The sequence below is a fragment of the Nematolebias whitei genome, chromosome 8 (assembly GCF_014905685.2).
Source record: "Nematolebias whitei isolate Nwh7 chromosome 8, NemWhi1, whole genome shotgun sequence".
In the NCBI taxonomy this organism is placed as follows: Eukaryota; Metazoa; Chordata; class Actinopteri; order Cyprinodontiformes; family Rivulidae; genus Nematolebias; species Nematolebias whitei.
This window is the reverse complement of record NC_056505.1, coordinates 33,179,846-33,198,421: the sequence shown is the minus strand read 5'-3', so window position 1 is coordinate 33,198,421 and position 18,576 is coordinate 33,179,846. Positions and strand designations below refer to the sequence as shown.

Here is an 18,576-nt window from a genome sequence, read left to right as displayed (position 1 = left end):
GGCCAGCCGAGAAACATAGTCCCTCCAGCGTGTCCTGGGTCTTCCTCTGGGCCTCCTCCCGGTGGGACGTGCCCGGAACACCTCACCAGGGAGGCGTCCAGGAGGAATCCCAAACAGATGCCCAAGCCACCTCAACTGGCTCCTCTTGACGTGGAGAAGCAGCGGCTCTACTCTGAGTCCCTCCCGGATGATCGAGCTTCTCACCCTATCTCTAAGGGAGAGCCCAGACACCCTGTGGAGAAAACTGATTTCGGCCGCTTGTATCCGAGATCTCGTTCCTTCGGTCACAACCCAAAGGTCATGACCATAGATGAGGGTAGGAACGTAGATCGATCGGTAAATTGAGAGCTTCGCCTTTTGACTCAGCTCTCTCTTCACCACGACAGACCTGTACAGTGCCTGCTTCACTGCAGACACTGCACCTATCCACCTTTTGATCTCACGTTCCATTTTTCCCTCATTCATGAACAAGACCCCAAGATACTTGAACTCCTCCACTTACAATACAATACAATACAATACAACTTTATTTATAGAGCACTTTAAAACAACACTGTTGGCCAAAGTGCTGTACACTAGGACATACAAAAACATAAAAACCCCACACGTTAAAAATGTGAAATAAAATAAAGATAACAAATAAAATAAAACAAATAACTTAGAGTCATTAAAACCAACATTTCAAACTGAAGTAAAAGCCAAAGAGAAAAGATGTGTCTTCAGAGAAGACTTGAAAACAGGAAGTGAGCCAGCTTGTCTGACATGCAGAGGCAGCTCGTTCCACAGTTTAGGGGCAGCGACTGAGAACGCTCGGTCACCTCTCAGTCTCCTGTTGGACCTTGGGACGACCAGCAGCAGCTGATCTGCTGACCTGAGAGAGCGAGAAGGAGTGTACAGCTGGAGCAGGTCGGACAGATACTGTGGGGCGAGACCATGAAGACATTTGAAAACAAATAAAAGAACCTTAAAATTAATCCTGAAGCGAACCGGGAGCCAATGTAGTGATTCTAAAACAGGGGTGATGTGTTCTCGTTTTTTGGTACCAGTTAAAAGGCGGGCAGCTGCGTTCTGAACCAGCTGAAGTCGAGTCAGTAATGACTGGCTCAGACCGACATAAAGAGAATTACAGTAATCCAGGCGAGTTGTGATGAAAGCATGGATTAAGATCTGAAAATGATGTTGTGACAGAAATGGTTTGACCTTGGCCAGTTGTCTCAAATGAAAGAAGCTGGACTTGATCACTGATTTAATCTGCGTGTCAAGTTTGAAGTCACTGTCCAGCCTCACGCCCAGGTTAGTTGCTGTCTCAGTCAGATGTTCTGTTAAAGGACCCAGATCAACATGGATATTGGAGCCTTCACTAGGCTTAAACAACAAGACCTCTGTCTTTTTGTCATTAAAATGTAAGAAGTTTAGTGACATCCATGCTCTGACTTCTGCCATACACCCCAGGAGTTGTTTCAAGGAATGGTGTTTGCCCTGTTTTAACGGAACATAGATTTGGCTGTCATCAGCATAAAAATGAAAAGAAATGCCATGTTTCCGGAGAAGATGTCCCAGAGGGAGTAGATACAGGGAAAACAGAAGAGGGCCAAGTATAGAACCCTGAGGTACTCCACAAGTGAGAGGGGCTACAGAGGACTCCACAGCACCAATGCGCACGCAGAAGTTTCTTTCTGTCAAATAGGATCTGAACCACTGTAGAGCAGGACCCTGAATGCCCACCCAGTTCTCCAGACGAGACAGGAGGATGTGATGGTCTACTGTGTCGAAGGCAGCAGTCAAGTCCAACAACATTAAAACTACACAGTCACCAGAGTCTGCGGCTAAAAGAATGTCGTTGAAGACTTTCAGCAGCGCAGACTCAGTGCTGTGGTGAGTTTTAAAGCCAGATTGAAACTGTTCAAGAAGGTTGTGGTCGTTTAAGTATGATGTTAACTGATTGTAAACAATTTTCTCCAAGATCTTAGATATGAAGGGCAGTTTTGAGATGGGTCTAAAGTTGGACATTACTGTGGGGTCTAGGCTAGGTTTTTTAATCAGTGGTGTCACAACTGCATGTTTAAAGCTCGCTGGTACCTGTCCACATGCCAAGCTGTCATTTATAATTTGGGACACATGAGGAGCCACGGTGTGAAAAACCTCTTTAAAAAGACGAGGTGGGATGGGATCATTTGGGGATCCAGCAGGTTTCATACGACCAGTGATGTCAGTTAAGGAAGACAGGGTGACGAGCTCAAACTGACTGAAGACAGCAGAGCGTGTGACGGAGACGGAGGGGTCGTAAGAAGGAGGGCTTATGAGAGCTCTAATGCTTGAAACCTTATTGATAAAAAAGCTCAGGAAGTTGTCACACATTTCAGTGGAGTTCTCTGGGCTGGCTGATTGTGGGGCGTTAAGAACAGAGGTGATTGTTTTAAAAAGCACACGTGGATTGCTGGAGTTGGAGGAGATGATGTCAGAGAAATATTTGTTTTTTGCAGCTCTAACAGTGGACTGATAGAAGCGCCAGCTGTCCCTCAGAGCTTGGAAAGACACCTGTAGTTTGTCCTTCTTCCACTTCCGCTCTGCTCTCCTGCACTGGCGTCTGGCAGATCGTGTGACCTCATCAGCCCAGGGGTCAGGCTTTGGTCTGGAAGCTCTTGTTTTTAATGGAGCCACAGCATCTAAAACGTTTTGACAGGCTGAGTTAAAATTAGATGAGAGAGCATCGATATCTGAATGAAGACCCACAGGGTCTGTGGGGCTGATGGCAGAACTAAAAGCTGCAGAGAACTGAGAAGCAGTGGAGGAGTTAATGACCCGACGGGGCTGTGCAGGAGCGCGAGGTTTGACTGAGCGACAGACGAGTGGCATGTCAAACACAACAGGCATGTGGTCTGAAAAGGCAGCATCACAAACTTCCATATTAGAAACATTAAAACCGTGAGCTAACACAAGGTCTAAGGTGTGGCCACATTCTTGTGTTGGATCAGACACAAACTGAAGCAAATTAAAAGAGTCTATCAGCTGTAAAAACTCTTTGACCAACGGTTTATCACCACAGCACACGGCTATGTTGAAATCTCCAACTATTAAGATCCTGTCATATTTAGGCAAGACTCCAGCCAAAAAATCTGCAAAGTCTGTCAGAAAGTCCTTATTGTATTTTGGAGGTCTGTATAAAACAGCACACAGTACGGGTTGTGAAGATCCGAGCTCAAACAAGTTGAACTCAAAGCTGGAATAACACGTTAAAGGTGTGATTTGTTTACAGAAATAGCTCTTCCTGTAAACAGTCGCTATTCCTCCTCCACGACCCGTCGTCCTTGGAGAGCTGAAGTATGCACAGTTTGGTGGCAGGAGTTCACAAAAAGCACTGGACTCACCGGCAGTTATCCATGTTTCAGTAATGAATAAAAAATCCAGACCACGGGAGGTGAAGAAGTCCTTCAGAATAAAGGTCTTGTTTGTTAAAGATCTAGCATTAACCAGAGCCATGTGAACATGAGATGGAGCCAGGGTGACGTCATCCATCCGAGGAGCTCTGTCCAGCAGCCGCAGGTTGTGGTGGTTCACTCCGCAGACGCGGAGGAGAGGAAAGGAGAGGCCGCGCAGCAGCGGCCCCCCACCCAGGCCAACAGCAGCCGGGGTGTGATCCGACGCAGGAGCCAGATCGAGCAGGTTGTGGTGGTTCACTCCGCGCACTTGGACGAGGGGGGGGGGGGGGGGGAGGCATCGCGCAGGTTGTCCCTCACCCAGGCCAACAGGAGCCAGAGAAGAGCTGATGAGATCCAGGGAGCGCCATGAGATAAAACAATTAGATGCAGCTCCAAACTCAGAGAGAGCGGATAGGGAGGACGCCAGCTGAGCTTTCAGTCTGACCAGCTGGCCGCTGCGTCTCCCGCGGCGTCTGCGCGCTTTGCGCGCTGGTGGAGCTGGGGCGCGGCACAGGTAGGCCAGCACGTCCGACAGAAATGGAGGGAAAAAAGTTTTCTGGCTGTCATTCACAAACGGAGCCAAGTTGTTAATATCGGGTCGAAGATTAAAAAGCGTTTGGCGATTATACACCAGCAGAGAGTCGACACTAGTTATAAAAGCAAAAAACAACACAAAAACAATCAAAGTATGCAGGGAGAGGCAAGCCGAACACACTGGCGCCGCCATCTTGCTTGATCTTGACTCCAGACTTCAACTGATGTCCACTTGGGGCAGGACCTCCTCCCTGACCCGGAGAGGGCACTCTACCCTTTTCCGGCTCAAGACCATGGCCTCGGATTTGGAGGAACTGATCCTCACCCCGGCCGCGTCACACTCGGCTGCGAACCGCTCCAGCGAAAGCTGTAGATCACGGTCTGATGAAGCCAATAGGACCACATCATTTGCAAAAAGTAGAGGCGCAATCCTAAGGCCACCAAAACGGATCCCCTCAACACCTTGGCTGAGCCTAGAAATTCTGTCCATAAAAGTTATGAACAGAATTGGTGACAAAGGGCAACCTTGGCGGAGTCCAACTCTCACCGGGAACAAGCCCGACCTACTGCTGGCAATGCGGACCAGGCTCTGACACCGGTCATACAGGGACCTAACAGCCCGTATCAAAGGGCCCGGTACCCCATACTCCCAGAGTACCCCCCACAGGGTTCCCAGAGGGACGCGGTCGGACGCCTTCTCCAAATCCACAAAGCACATGTAGACTGGTTGGGCAAACTCCCACGCACCCTCCAGGACCCTGCTGAGAGTGTAGAGCTGGTCCAGTGTTCCACGGCCAGGATGAAAACCGCACTGCTCCTCGTGAATCCGAGGGTCGACTATCCGACGGCCCCTCCTTTCCAGAACCCCTGAATAGACCTCACCAGGGAGGCTTAAGAGCGTGATTCCCCTGTAGTTGGAACACAATCTACGGTCCCCCTTTTTGAATAGGGGGACTGCCACCCCGGTCTGCCAATCCAGGGGAACTTCCCCCAATGTCCACGCAATATTGTAGAGTCGCGTAAGCCAACACAACCCTACAACATCCAGAGCCATAAGGAACTCCAGGCGAATCTCATCCACCCCTGGGGCCCTGCCACCGAGGAGCTTTTTAACCACCTCGGTGACCTCAGCACCAGAGATTGGAGGGCCCGACCCAGAGTCTCCAGGCTCCGCTTCCTCAGTGGAAGACGTGCCGGTGGGATTGAGGAGGTCTTCAAAGTATTCTGCCCACCGACCCACAACATCCCAAGTTGAGGTCAGCAGTACACCACTCCCACTATAAACAGTGTTGGTGGCGTACCGCTTTGCCCCCCTGAGATGCCGGATGGTGGACCAGAATCGCCTCGAAGCCGTGCGGAAGTCATTCTCCATGGCCTCTCCGAACTCCTCCCATGCCCGAGTTTTTGCCTCAGCAACCACCCGAGCCGCATGTCGCTTGGACTACCGGTACCCATCAGCTGCTTCCGGGGTCCCACAGGCCAAAAAGGCCCAATAGGACTCCTTCTTCAGCCTGACAGCATCCCTCACTGCCGGTGTCCACCACCGGGTTCGAAGGTTGCCGCCGCGACAGGCACGACAACTTTGTGGCCGCAGCTCCGGTAAGCCGCCTCGACAATAGAGGCACGGAACATGGCCCACTCAGACTCAATGTCCCCCACCTCCCCCGAAACATGTTCGAATTTCTCCCGGAGGCGGGAGTTAAAACTCCATCTCACAGGAGACTCTGCCAGACGTTCCCAGCAAACCCTCACAATACGCTTGGGTCTGCCAGGTCTGACTGGCATCCTCCCCCACCATCGGAGCCAACTCACCACCAGGTAGTGATCAGTGGACAGCTCCGCCCCTCTCTTCACCCGAGTGTCCAAGACATGTGGCCACAGATCAGATGAGATGATGACAAAGTCGATCATCGAACTGCGGCCTAGGGCGTCCTGGTGCCAAGAGCACATATGGACACCCTTATGCTTGAACATGGTGTTCGTTATTGACAATCCATGACGAGCACAGAAGTCCAACAACAGAACACCACTTGGGTTCAGATGGGCCGTTCCCAGGGAATAAAAAAAGGTCAAATAAAAAATATTTTCGTAAAATCTTACACAGTTACTGTCATCCTTTAATGACTCTACAAAAACTACAACACGTGCAATGCAGACCTTCTACAAACTGCTGTGAAACATCAGCCTCAGAGACCTGCTGACAATCTGAACCACGTTTAACTGTGAGAGTTCAATCAGCTCCATTTAAATACTCCTTTCTGCTCCTTTCACATCAAACTGAGAGGCTCACAACTCATTTTTCAGGGTGCAGTTCAAGCGAACTGCCAAATGACCCTGGCACTCAGAGAGGAGTCGCTGTAAGCACGAGTCACGGTTCAGTACAGTCCTCCTTGATGGATTTTCTCTGACAGTCGCACAGTATTCCAGCTGCAACTGGAAAACCTCAATACTTTTAGATATTATAGATTCTGTCTCCCAGCAACCGGCACAGAACTGGGGTGCAGTTTGTATAAATGTGTGTCCTCACTGCTCCCACAGTGTGCACAAAGCATGCCAACCTGTATGCGGAGGCTTAGAGTGAATTAATGAATTAATGGTGGACTCAAAATAAAAAAAAAATTAAAAAGCATTGTTTTGTGGCCATTTTTTTAACATGACCAGTAGGCCTGTCACGATAACCAATTTTGCTGGGCGATTAATTGTCTCAAATTATTGCGATAAACGATAATATTGTTTGAAATTTGACATTAGTAATTATTGTCAAATTTAAGAAGAAATGTTGATTATTTTGTTTTGAGTGTAATACATTTTTTTGACCCTGATGGCAGTATAAGACTGTTTGAACCGAAGGATGGATAGTGAGGGAGTGAGCAGTGTGTCTCTTTAAGAAAAATGGGAGGGAGGCTCCTTGACGTGACATGGGCTGTCTCTCCTTCCGTTTTTTTTGGTTCTCAAAATGGCGGACGTTCGGTGAGCTCTTTAGCATAGCATTTTTCACGCAAAACTTTTAATAAAAAAACAGTAAACAAGTTCTCAGCATCTTTTTGCAGAGAAAAACAACTTTTTACATGAAGACACGAGTTTCAACCGTGAATTTTGTAGCTTCGACAAGATGGAGGTTTTTTCCCCCGAGGTTGGCCTGCTAGCTTAGCTCGTAGCTTAGCTTCTCAGCTTAGCCGCTTTTAACAATCCAAAAACATGATTTTGGATGGTTAAATGGATTTTAAAGAGAAATGGAGGGGTCAGTGAAGAGCAACAGAGTTGAGGCTTTTGTCATCCATTGTCTTCAGTAGAAAGAGAGAGACACGAAGAAACGATAAAGCCGATGAATGAAAATGAGGTTGATAATTTTCATTCATCATGTGATTAATTGATTTATTGTTTATTGTGACAGGCCTAGTCACAAGTCCAACAGCGTCTCAAAGGCTGGAGAAGTTTTAGCTTCAGTTAAATGTAAAACCAGCAGTATATTTCTACATGGGGCCTCGTGATTTGTGCAGATTAGGAGCGACGAGCCAGTTGGCTTCCATGATGCACTTGTGATCAGAACCGGTCTACTCACAGGGGCTTCATGACCCATGTTGGCTTGATTGCCTGGATTAAAAGAAATAACAGGACCTGATCATCCATTATCAAAATGAAATTTCCTTATTTGCAAGAAGCCATAATACTCCTTTCTTCAACAAATATGAAATGTTTTTTTTTACATTCAGTCATAACGATCCAGTTTTTCATTCACTAACTTTTTCTGCTCCTTTTCCGTCATGGCAGTTTGAAAATACAATTAAAAGAAACTAGGTTGGGGAGCTGGTGAACTTAGACAAACATATCCTTTGTCTGGGTCCTTGCAGCTGTTCCAGACATCTGTATCACGACCATTTGGCACAAATACATGTACTGTTACACCCAGAGCACAAAGTATTATTATCCCAGCAAATACATAAATCCAATAAGCGATTTGACAATGCAGGTCCAAGCATCTTCAGAACAAAACTAACAAGCTGAGCACCTCGGGTACAGTAAAAGAGCATGACAAACAACATTTATATAGCTGTAAATCTGACTGTGTACTAGGGGTGTGACAATGCATCGATTTACATCAATTTATCAATTAAATGATTAATGATTCAATTATATTGTGGCAAAACTAAAACATAGATTCATATAGTCATCTTTAAAATACGCTTTTATTTTGAAATTCCCAAGGCACGTCTGTGTCACTATTTCCGTGCGCGGCTGTGCTCTGCGGCCGCCTCAGCAACATGGCAGACGAGGCAGAAAACACAGAAAATGAAATTCACTCTCCTGCTGGATTTAAATCAAAACTGGAAATATTTCAGATTTCAACAGGAGGACGGCTCCACAGACAAAACTCATGTCGTATGCAACAGGTGCCAGAGTGAGTTAAAATACTCTGGAAACACAACAAATTTGGCCGTTCACCTGAAGAAGAAACACAGCATTGATAGCCATGTTATGTAAGCTCAATGTCTATTTTTGTTTCTTTATAACTGAAAGGTAATCAGGACACCTTTAAGTTAACTGGTTTAAAAAATGCACTTAAACATGAGAAATGTGACACTATTCATTGAATAGGTAATTTATTTTTATTTTTTCATTATTAAGATTTTTTTTTTTTTAATTATTTAAATGCCTGGTGCCTGTAATACCAGAAATAAAATGGTTGGATCATATTTGAATTGTTTTTGCAAAGGTATTGATATGTAAATGAGATGGGCATTTGATATCGCGATATATCGATAGCAGACTTGTGAATTGAATAGAATCGAAATCGTATCACGACAGACTTTGTGATAGAGAAAAATCATATTGTCAAAAACAAATCAATATAATATGGTAACGTGGTAAAGCTGGTGATTTACACCCCTACTGTATACTGCTAACATTCTCATTGTAAATAGGAAATAACTCCTGAAAAACAAACTAAAGTCTTCCTCTTTACAGAAACTTATATTTTTGTATTGTGTAGCTTCATGAGGTAGAAGTGATGTGATGCTGTATTTTCTAGTAAACTTAGTAAAACATTTGTTCTGACTGTGGCTGACATCAGAGCAAACTCTGCCCCACTTTTCCCGTCATCTGAGGAGGAAGTGGGTTCTCACTCACCATGTAGAACTGCAGACGGTAGTGCTTCTTCACCAAACTCAGCACGAACATGCAGAAACCTACAAAAACAGAGAATTGTATGAGAGAACGCACTGGAACGTCTGTATGAAGGGGTGAAGTAAAATAGAAATTAGGCCATGTTTGATTAAACCTAAATTAAATTTAGAATGACCTATTTTAAATGTCTGAGATGAGCTCAGGGTTGCTTTCTAACACAGTTAGGGAGAAAGTGCTTTTAATGTGTACAAATGGGTCAAACTGGACACTATAGAAGGGCTAAGCTATTCCAAGCTATCCACTTTCCATTCTAACAGATGCCAGTTTAGAAGAATGCAGCACTGATGAATAAAACTATCAGCTACGTCTCAGCTTGAAAACAGAGGGATGCTGGACCGTTTAGTTTCACCTCATAGCCAGAAGACAAAAGACAGAGTGCTTCCTTCCTCCACACATCCTGTTTGGTGTCAGTCAGACGCTCTAGTAGCATTGTATGAAACGGACATTCCTGCAGCTCAGGAAGCGGGACATCACAGATTGCATAAAAATAAACACTTAATTAAATGTACATTTAAAAAGTGTGCAATTTTTTTAATCTAAATACAAGTTTCTGTTTGAGTAGCTGTGCAAACAAACTACTTTTATTTCCAACAGGTCACAAAGTAAAAGTGATAGATTTTGTATTGTACAGCTGCAGTTAAAATGCTACATCAAACCATTTTCATAAGTCTTAAAAGCTCTGCTCTGTAGCTGAAGACGTTTCTCTTCCCATCCAAGGAGCAAGAAAATGAGGTGTTCATGAGATGTTCTGTTCATGCAGCTAAATTCACGAACGTGCAGATTAATCCCACTCCCCTCCCACCTGAGAGTCATAAGGCTCTTTGTCACCTGTTTTGATCATGAAGGAGTGAACTGAAGTGAAACTGACTGGGTCTTAATGCTCTATTCTAGGTCCACTTAAGGAGTTTACTGCTTGGTGGGGAAACAGTTTATTGGAACTCCTCAGACTGATGAAGCCCTCCAGATAGAGGATGAAATGCCTCTATATAAAAAAGAAACTGTCCAGATGACTAGACTGAGAATTATTGGAAGTGTCTGAGTGCTCCCACGTGTTGTTGACATGAAATAATCACAGTGACAGCTCGTGGCCTGGCATGACAACTGCAGTGGATTTAACATTTTCAGCTCTAAACAGTGGTTGCGGTCACGTTACCATGTAAACATGTAACTTTTCCACAATCAACCTCCGATATCCCCAACATTTCCAGAAATAATTCACATTTAAAAAGGGCTTTAAAAAGCTCAAATGTGATACTGCCTACTCTATATAAAGATAAATGTGCCGAGGAAGATGTTGAGTTCAATGTTTCACACATCAGTGTCATTTTCAGTAAACTACATATGAAACTGATGAAAAATTAAGTTCTGAAAACAAAAGAAAATGTAGACAGGGGGCTGTGTCTTGGAAATAAATACACCCACACACTTCTAGTGGGTCATTAAAAGAGAAGATTGCTCCTAATGCCTTAATTTGTTTTGTCCGGGGTGTGGTATAGTTCATTTACCCTCTCTCCTGCTAAAAATGACTTAACATTCACAACTCTGCTAGTCAGGAGGCAATTACTGCTAAACTGGAAATCTTTAGCTCCACCCACTTAGAAAATGTGGCTTAATGAGGTCCTTAATTATAATAATAAAAAAAAAAAATCAAGCTGACTTTGACCAGTAAGGCTGTATCATTTAAATTCACCTGGAATGTCTTTCTATCTTACATTAATGCCGCAGGATGTTAGATCATATAAAACTGAGATGTTTAATTTCTTATTTTGTTTTGTCTGTCTTTAATTATCTTCTTAAGGGTCATGCCGAGGTGAGGGTATTTCTTTGTTGTTCTAAGATGTCAAAATATAATTTAAAAAGGGTGTTAAACAATTATCTGAAAACTGTACTGTTTTTTGAGAACTGTTTTGCTCATTTATGCCTTCTAAAGATCAGTTCAGTCCACAGTTGTTATTTAAGGTTGCACTGATTTATTTAATTTTGCTCCTATGAATACAGCTGAAAATCTATATAGAGTAACATCCTAAATAAAAATGTTACACTTCTTAACCAAAACATTTAATTATTCCCCATTCATAGCTAGCTATTGACAGAAATTTACATAATCCGGCAGCACATACAGTATCTCATCACTGTTTGCTTACAAATGTGATAAAAAGTATTAGAGCCCGACCAATATATTAGTAGGGCTGATAATTTAGCTGCTATAGATGTTTGGGGACCTATCTGTATCAGTGTCCCATTATGCTCCAATAAACACTTCTAGTTTCACCTGTAAAATACTGGAAACCAGCTGTAATTGTGCAATGTATCCAGCAGAGGGCGCGTGAAGACTATTTTCAAGTCATGACTGTTCACTTAAGTTTCACTTTCAGCACAGACAAAGCAAGGAGCAATACTGTGTAGATTATTTTGCTGAACAGAGCATGGTAAATTTATTTTAACTGATCTGTACAAAAAAAATCAATAATAAATTATCTTAAATCCTCCCACCTACTTGGCATTATCTACGTGCCACTCAAGTTAGCAAGCTAACATGTAGAAAACTAGCATAGGCTATTGCCTTGGAAAACTTTATCCAGAACAATAAATCTAACGTAGAGGTAAAATATATATTTTCTTTATATATATTTTTCGTCCTCAATGAAATGCATTGTTTGTCTGAAATCTTTACTTCTCTGCAAATAAATAAATAAAATTCTGCTGCGACCAATACTAATCACTGGTAGGTCTTCACCATGCATGACTGACTGTTTAAACAATGAACAGGAAAAGGTGTTTCTTTATTAAATTTACATTTTTGTTACACACTTGATAACTTTATGGTGACCAGTGGACGATAGAAAATGTGAACACACATTAGAAAGACTGTTTACATGACCAGTGCATCACTTGTAAACCTAGTTTGGGACTACATATAGCATAGATCTGATTAGCTTAGCTTTGTGGTTGCTAACAGCTGCACTAAATAAGCAAGCCCTGCTCCACTCACTGTTTTCCTACATACTTGGGGGTGGACAAAGCTCAAAATTTTTCATCCATTATATCTGTTATCGACAGCCGCCTACCCCTCCCATTATCGGTACTGGTGATAGCCAAAATTTCCATATCAGTCAGGCTCTAAAAAGTATACTTCTTATACCAAAACAAAATGTGGAATGTGCCCCAAGTTTCTAATTATTAATCCAACGTGTTTGAAACTATTGGCAAAGGTCCATGTAGGTCAGAGTCCCAGCCTGGACTAAAATGTGGAACAAAACTAAGTTTAAGGAGAAAAACTTATACAGGAGAAATAAACATTAAAATATGCTATCATCTTCACTTTGCTTTCTCCATTGTAATTAATGCTCATTAAAAAAATTGAGGTAGGAGATGTGAACATTTTAGGGGCTTCTGTATGGGCCATACCAGAAAAGGTCTGAGAATCACAGGAAATGAAGCGAACAGGTTTCTGTGGCCCAGTGGAACAAGGACGTGAAACAGCTTCACGGGCTTTATTTTCAGTTTTACTGGTTGTATGTGTACCTGTGAGGTAAAGAGCAAAGGAGATAAAACGGTGGTATTTGCTGAGGATGCGGAGCGGCTCCTCTCTCTGCACCAGAGTGAAGAAGTAATCAGTCACGGTCTCGCCGTAAAAAAAGTAGTTCACGCACAGCAGGAAGTACCTGTTGGGCAAAAGGTTGAAACTCACATCCTGTACGAAGCCCATCAGTGGCAGCTAATCAGACTGAAATATGCCTGCAGAAAAACCTGGAAGGCTCACATTTTTAATCTGCCGTGTAAAATTTTGTTCACCAAATTAACTCCTCCTGAAAAATAAAGAATGCTAAAATGTTGTCGTTCTGAATGATCAAGTGTGAATACAATAACGTTTACTTTTCACCAGGTTTTTCAGGCTTGTGGGACGGTAAATATTAGGATTCACACTACACTGCACCCAACTACTGTGAAAAATCAAACAGCACTGACGACGCCATTACTGATTGGCATAATAACCTACAAACTAAACGAGGCCAGAAAACAAACCTCACGATGTCTGCAACAAAATAAACATGATAAAATGAACACAATGATAAGGAAATTGATTTGATATTTGATACTAATGGTTATGTCACTATTGTAGTGTGCATGTGTTTGGGTGTCCTCACCAGCTCAGGGTCCTGAACCAGGGCAGGTCGTAGGAGTGGTAAACACTGTAACCAATCGCGATAATTTCATGGAAGCATTTAATCTGAACACAGAGGACCTGCAGGAAGAAACACATCACCAGAGTCAAACATTACATCCCATGGTGCCCGTGGCGCAGCGAGAGACAGGCCTTCAGCGCATTTGTGGTAATGCCTTCCATCCAAATGATAATCTTGGAGAAACATATAAATCTTAGTTACCGTCTGATTATGTTACTTTATTTTTGTTTTGCAATTCAGTGACTCGTCAACAAGAAGGGCTTCTCAGGGCTTTTTATGTATCAAGTACTACATCGAAATTGTGCCGTCATTTTTTTATAGTCACTAACTCACGGAGAGAATTTTGCGAGTTTGTGAGAAAAAAAATTAAAATGTTAAACAGAGACGCAGATCTCTGTTATAATCTGTGGCATATAAATATTCATCTTTTAGAATTAAAACTTATTTAGACAAATGAAAGCAACAAAAACAGCCTCCCTCACTGAGAGTAACGCAACAGGCTGCGCGCTCCCACGTCTCTGCCTCTCTCTCAGATCCGGAGTTTGGTCTCATGCGCAAGTTGCACGTCTGAACGACGATGACGCTCCCAACGCATTAACATTTAATGCAAAGTTGGACTTTAATACAAAAGTCCCGGGAGGTCAGGGAGCGGAGCGGGAGGAGGCGGTGTGGTGATGGTGGATCAGTTCTGGTGTCTCCCTTGGCTGCAGTGAATTGTTCACGTGCGAACACATACGTTTAACATGTAGACATTTAATAATTTATTACACGTCAACACCTTTATGGGGGGTGGGCTGTTCTGTTGGGGTAGCGGGGTGTCCTCGTTGGCTCGATACAGGTGAGCGTTCACCTGCAGTTTCTCTCTGCTGCTTTGCGGGCTCACTGTGATCCAGACAGGAGGGCCCGCCCTGCTCTGCTCTGATTGGGTCAAACTGTGGCTCTGGTGCTCTTCATTTGTTGAAAGCAGCATCAGTTTAATTTATGCATCATTATTAGATTGGATGGCTTTAACAAGACCACAACAAAACCCTCCTCATTTTTACAGATGATGGAAATCCGTCCTGACCACGTTCAGAACGACAGAAATCTGTTGCAGCAACAAAAAACTTTAATCCATGCAGGTATATTTTTAAAGAATTTCCCAAAGACAAGAGCTGAGAACCTACACTTTAATAGATGTTGCAACAGACTGTTAAACAAGGAAAAAAACAAGGAATGCTAGGAAACGCCTTGTATCTGTGACCTTCCTTCCCTCCATTGATTACGGTGACATTATTTACATGAACGCTCCTACAAGAACCCTGCAGATGTTGGATGCTGTCTATCATGGTGCACTAAGATTCATAACTGGCTGTGATTATCGTACCCACCACTGCACCCAGTATTCACTGGTTAACTGGACATCATTAACTTCACACAGACTCTCTCACTGGTATATTTTCATCTTTAAATCACTTCTTGGTCTGCTGCCTTCATACATCTCTTCCTGCAAGCCTGTGTGTGAGTGCAGCTACAGCGTGCGCTCTCAGGACATTATTACCTGCAGTGTTCCATCAGTGAGGACTGAACTTGGCAAAAGGGCCTTCTCCTACTCCGCTCCTGTTTCCTGGAATATCTTACAAAAAGATCTGAAGCTCTCGACCTTGACCTCTCTAAGTGGCTTTAAACATCTGTTAAGTTCATGGCAAAAACCAACGCAGACGTGTTCCTGTTTTAAGTATTTTACATTGCCTTACAATCTAGTTGGGTTTTTTTTGTTGCTACTTTTTCCTTTTCACTGTCCTTTTGGTTGCTATTTTAATTTGTAAAAAAAAAAAAATAATTATTATTTGTATGCCTCTTTTTTGATTGTTTATTGTTGTCCACTGTTGTCAACATTCTTTGTTAAAATCAGGTCTCTCTTGTAAATGAGTCCCCGAGGCTCAATGGGATTAGCCTGTTTAAATAAAGGTTGAATGAAGGAAAAAATGCCAAAGAAAACACAGTATTTCTAATATCATTGAGCAAATGGAATATTCCTGTTTCTAAAAGCTAAAATAAAGAAGTGTAATAACTTCAAAACTCTGCATCTGACTTATTGTGTCATTGTGTGAACACTAACATTCTTTAGGCCCATTTCAAAGTCTCAAAACAGCTGCCTCAGATCACCTGGGGAATGAATGAGCACAATTTGCTTTTCAGCCCAATACAATCTGGTGAGATTAAGACAGATCGAAGATCTTTGTCTACTTTGATTAAAGTCTGAAGAAAGTTTGAAACAAACAAACAAACAAAAAAAGCACAGAACACAAAATTTTGCTAATTCAATTAAGAGACCCGTGACAGCAGAGAATATAAAAACAGGGAGTTGATGAGCAGGAGAGTGCAAATAGATTTTCACTCACTGAGACAGCTCAAAGGAAAGATCCTGCTGACTTAGCTTGTTGCAACAAAGTGACTAGATTAAGTCATTTGTTCTGTGTTGTGATCTCTTTTTGTTTTTGCTCTGCTGGTAAAATCTGTATTTATTTTCAGATAACATTAGGATTTTTTTAACTGCATTCTTGCCACTGATAAGATGCTAATGTGACACATATTCAGTATAACAACAAATTCAAACGTTATGGCTGTCCATGGGGCAAACTTGGATGGAGATTAACATCGACAACAAGTTTACATCACACAACTGCAGAAGAAATAGCTGCCAAACTCTCAAGTACTGCTTTAAAAAGAACTACTTAAAAAGCAAACAACGGTTAATAAAAGTTAAGATGTTTTGGAGAGATTTTGTCCTTTGTTTGTACTCACAATCATCATAAGAACCATGGGACCCAGGTAGATGATGATGAAGAAGAAGGAGATCATGGCTAGTGTGAGGATGCCTCGAACCCACCAGTTCTTCCACCTGAGACAGCAGACATACGTCACTTTAAAATTCAAATGAATCAACACAGACTCCAGACACACGGACATACTGTGTCTTTCTGGATGTACATGTTAGTGCAGCATCAAAATCAGCAAATGTGCTCATACCCATGGACCACATGAATGTGTGATGAAATGATAGAGCAAAATTGAGTTTTTTCAACCCAGAAATAATCCCCTGCATGGAGCTCAGTAGCTATTAGTTCAGCATAAAACGATTGTTCTAGATAGCTACAACCCAGCGCACTCAGTTTCAGTGAGCAGAAGAATCACAAAGCATTCATTAGGACATGTAGATCATAGGATGGGAGTTTACCTTGAGGAGAGCCCAGACAAGGCCTTGTTGAGAACCTCGGGGGTGTCATCAGGAGGAACCGGCACCAATGGGACTCCAGAATCCACCTTGGATTCGCGATCAGGAATCCCATCTTTGTCTGCCTTCAGCTCACTGTCTGAACCCTGACACACACACAGGTGAGAGCAGACTGTCAAAACACAGACTTGGGTTTTGCAGCATTGGGAAAACGTGTAGCTTCGGACAAATGTTGTTTTATATGTAGGTAGGTAATTCCACATGACACCTTTGAAGGAGGAATCCCACAAATTAAAACACGAAGAGAAAGAAAGCCTATGAGCATTTCAATGTTAAGGCCAGTTTGTTGTGATGAGTTGCATATTTTTCAACTCATTTAGGAAAGTAAATGGTAAATGGACTGTACTTATATATCACCTTTCTATCTAATCAAGACACAAAGCTCTTTACAACACAATCTGTGTCCTCATTTATCCATTCATACAGCACTCTAGATATTTATAATGACTACTCAGAGCTTTAGATCACATTCATACACAGATGGGACACATCAGAGGCAATGAGGGGTTCAGTGTCTTGCCCAGGGACACTTCAGCATGTAGCTGCTGGTGGAATCGAACCCCCAACTCTCCCATTGGAGGAAGACCCTTTAATCAGTCAGCCACAGCTGCCCGAGTACAAACAAAACAGTGAAATGTTCCACACAAACACGCTTAACTAAACATCAGGCTACTAAGAATATGAACCTAATATTTGCTCAATGTTGTGATATGCAATAAGCTGTGCTTTCTTTTACGTATTATATACATCTGGAAAGTATTCACAGCTCTTCATTTTATTATGTTACAATCTTAGTCTGAATTGGATTAAATTAATCTCTTTCCTCAAAGTTCTACACACAACACTCCATTATGACAATGTGAAAAAAGATACGAGATCTTTTTCAAATTTATTAAAAACTGAAAACTATGAATTCACATTTACATAAGTATTTACAGCTTTGAATACTTGGTTGACCCTGGCAGTAATCACAGTCTCCAGTCTTTTTGAACATGATGCTTCAAGCAGAGTACACCTCTCTTTAGACAGTTTGGATCATTTTTATTTGCAGAACTTCTCAAGCTCCATCAGGTTGGATGGGAGACGTCTGTGCAGCCATTTTCAGATTTCTCCAGAGATGTTACTGTCACGATAACAAATTTTGCTGGGTGATTAATTATCTCTGAAATAATTGCAATAAACGATAATATTGTTTGAAATTTGACAATAATTGGTAATTATTGTCAAATTTAAGAAGAAATGTTTGTTAATTTGTTTTGCGTGTAGTACCTTTTTGCAATTTGAACCAAAGGATGGATCATGAGGGAGTGAGCAGCGTGTCTTTTTAAGAAAAAAGGGAGGGAAACCGCTTGACGTGACATGGGCTGTCTCTCTTCGGTTCTCAAAATGGCGGACGCCCGGTGTGGTTTGAGCTCTTTAGCATAGCATTTTTCACACAAAGCTTTTAATAATAATTAAAAAAAAGTTCTCAGCTTCTTTTTGCAGAGAAAATCTTTTTACACAAAGGCGTGGCTTTGAACCGTGAATTTTGGAGCTTCAACAAGACGCAGGTTTTTTCCCCGAGGTTGACCTGTTAGCTTAGCTTGTAGTTTAGCTTCTCAGCTTAGCTGCTTTTAACGATCCAAAAACACAATTTTGGATGGTTAAAATGGATTTTAAAGAAAAAAGAGAAAGGGAGGGGTCAGTGAAGAGCACCAGAGTTGAACATTTTGTCATCCAGTGTCTTCAGTAGAAAGAGAGAAACACGAAGAAAAGATAAACCGATAAATGAAAATGAGGTTGATAATTTTTATTTATCATGCGATTAATTGATTTATTGTTTATCGCAACAGGCCTATCCAGGACCTTCACAGAGTGGTCCTGAAGCCCCTCCAGGCCCTTCACAGAGTGGTCCTGAAGCCCCTCCAGGCCCTTCACAGAGTGGTCCTGAAGCCCCTCCAGGACCTTCACAGAGTGGTCCTGAAGCCCCTCCAGG

At 42.6% G+C, this 18,576-nt stretch overlaps 1 protein-coding gene across 1 annotated transcript in view; it reads right to left on the bottom strand.

Moving 5' to 3' along the window:
- Positions 1–18,576, bottom strand: part of cds2 (CDP-diacylglycerol synthase (phosphatidate cytidylyltransferase) 2) — a 32,036-nt gene that overhangs the window by 3,235 nt on the left and 10,225 nt on the right. The window contains exons 2-6 of the mRNA XM_037681205.1: positions 16,545–16,687; positions 16,112–16,208; positions 13,286–13,383; positions 12,663–12,802; positions 9,081–9,139 (exon numbers count right to left, since the gene is read on the bottom strand). Coding sequence (XP_037537133.1) covers positions 9,081–9,139; positions 12,663–12,802; positions 13,286–13,383; positions 16,112–16,208; positions 16,545–16,687 — 537 coding nt within the window. The remainder of the gene's footprint in view (positions 1–9,080; positions 9,140–12,662; positions 12,803–13,285; positions 13,384–16,111; positions 16,209–16,544; positions 16,688–18,576) is intronic.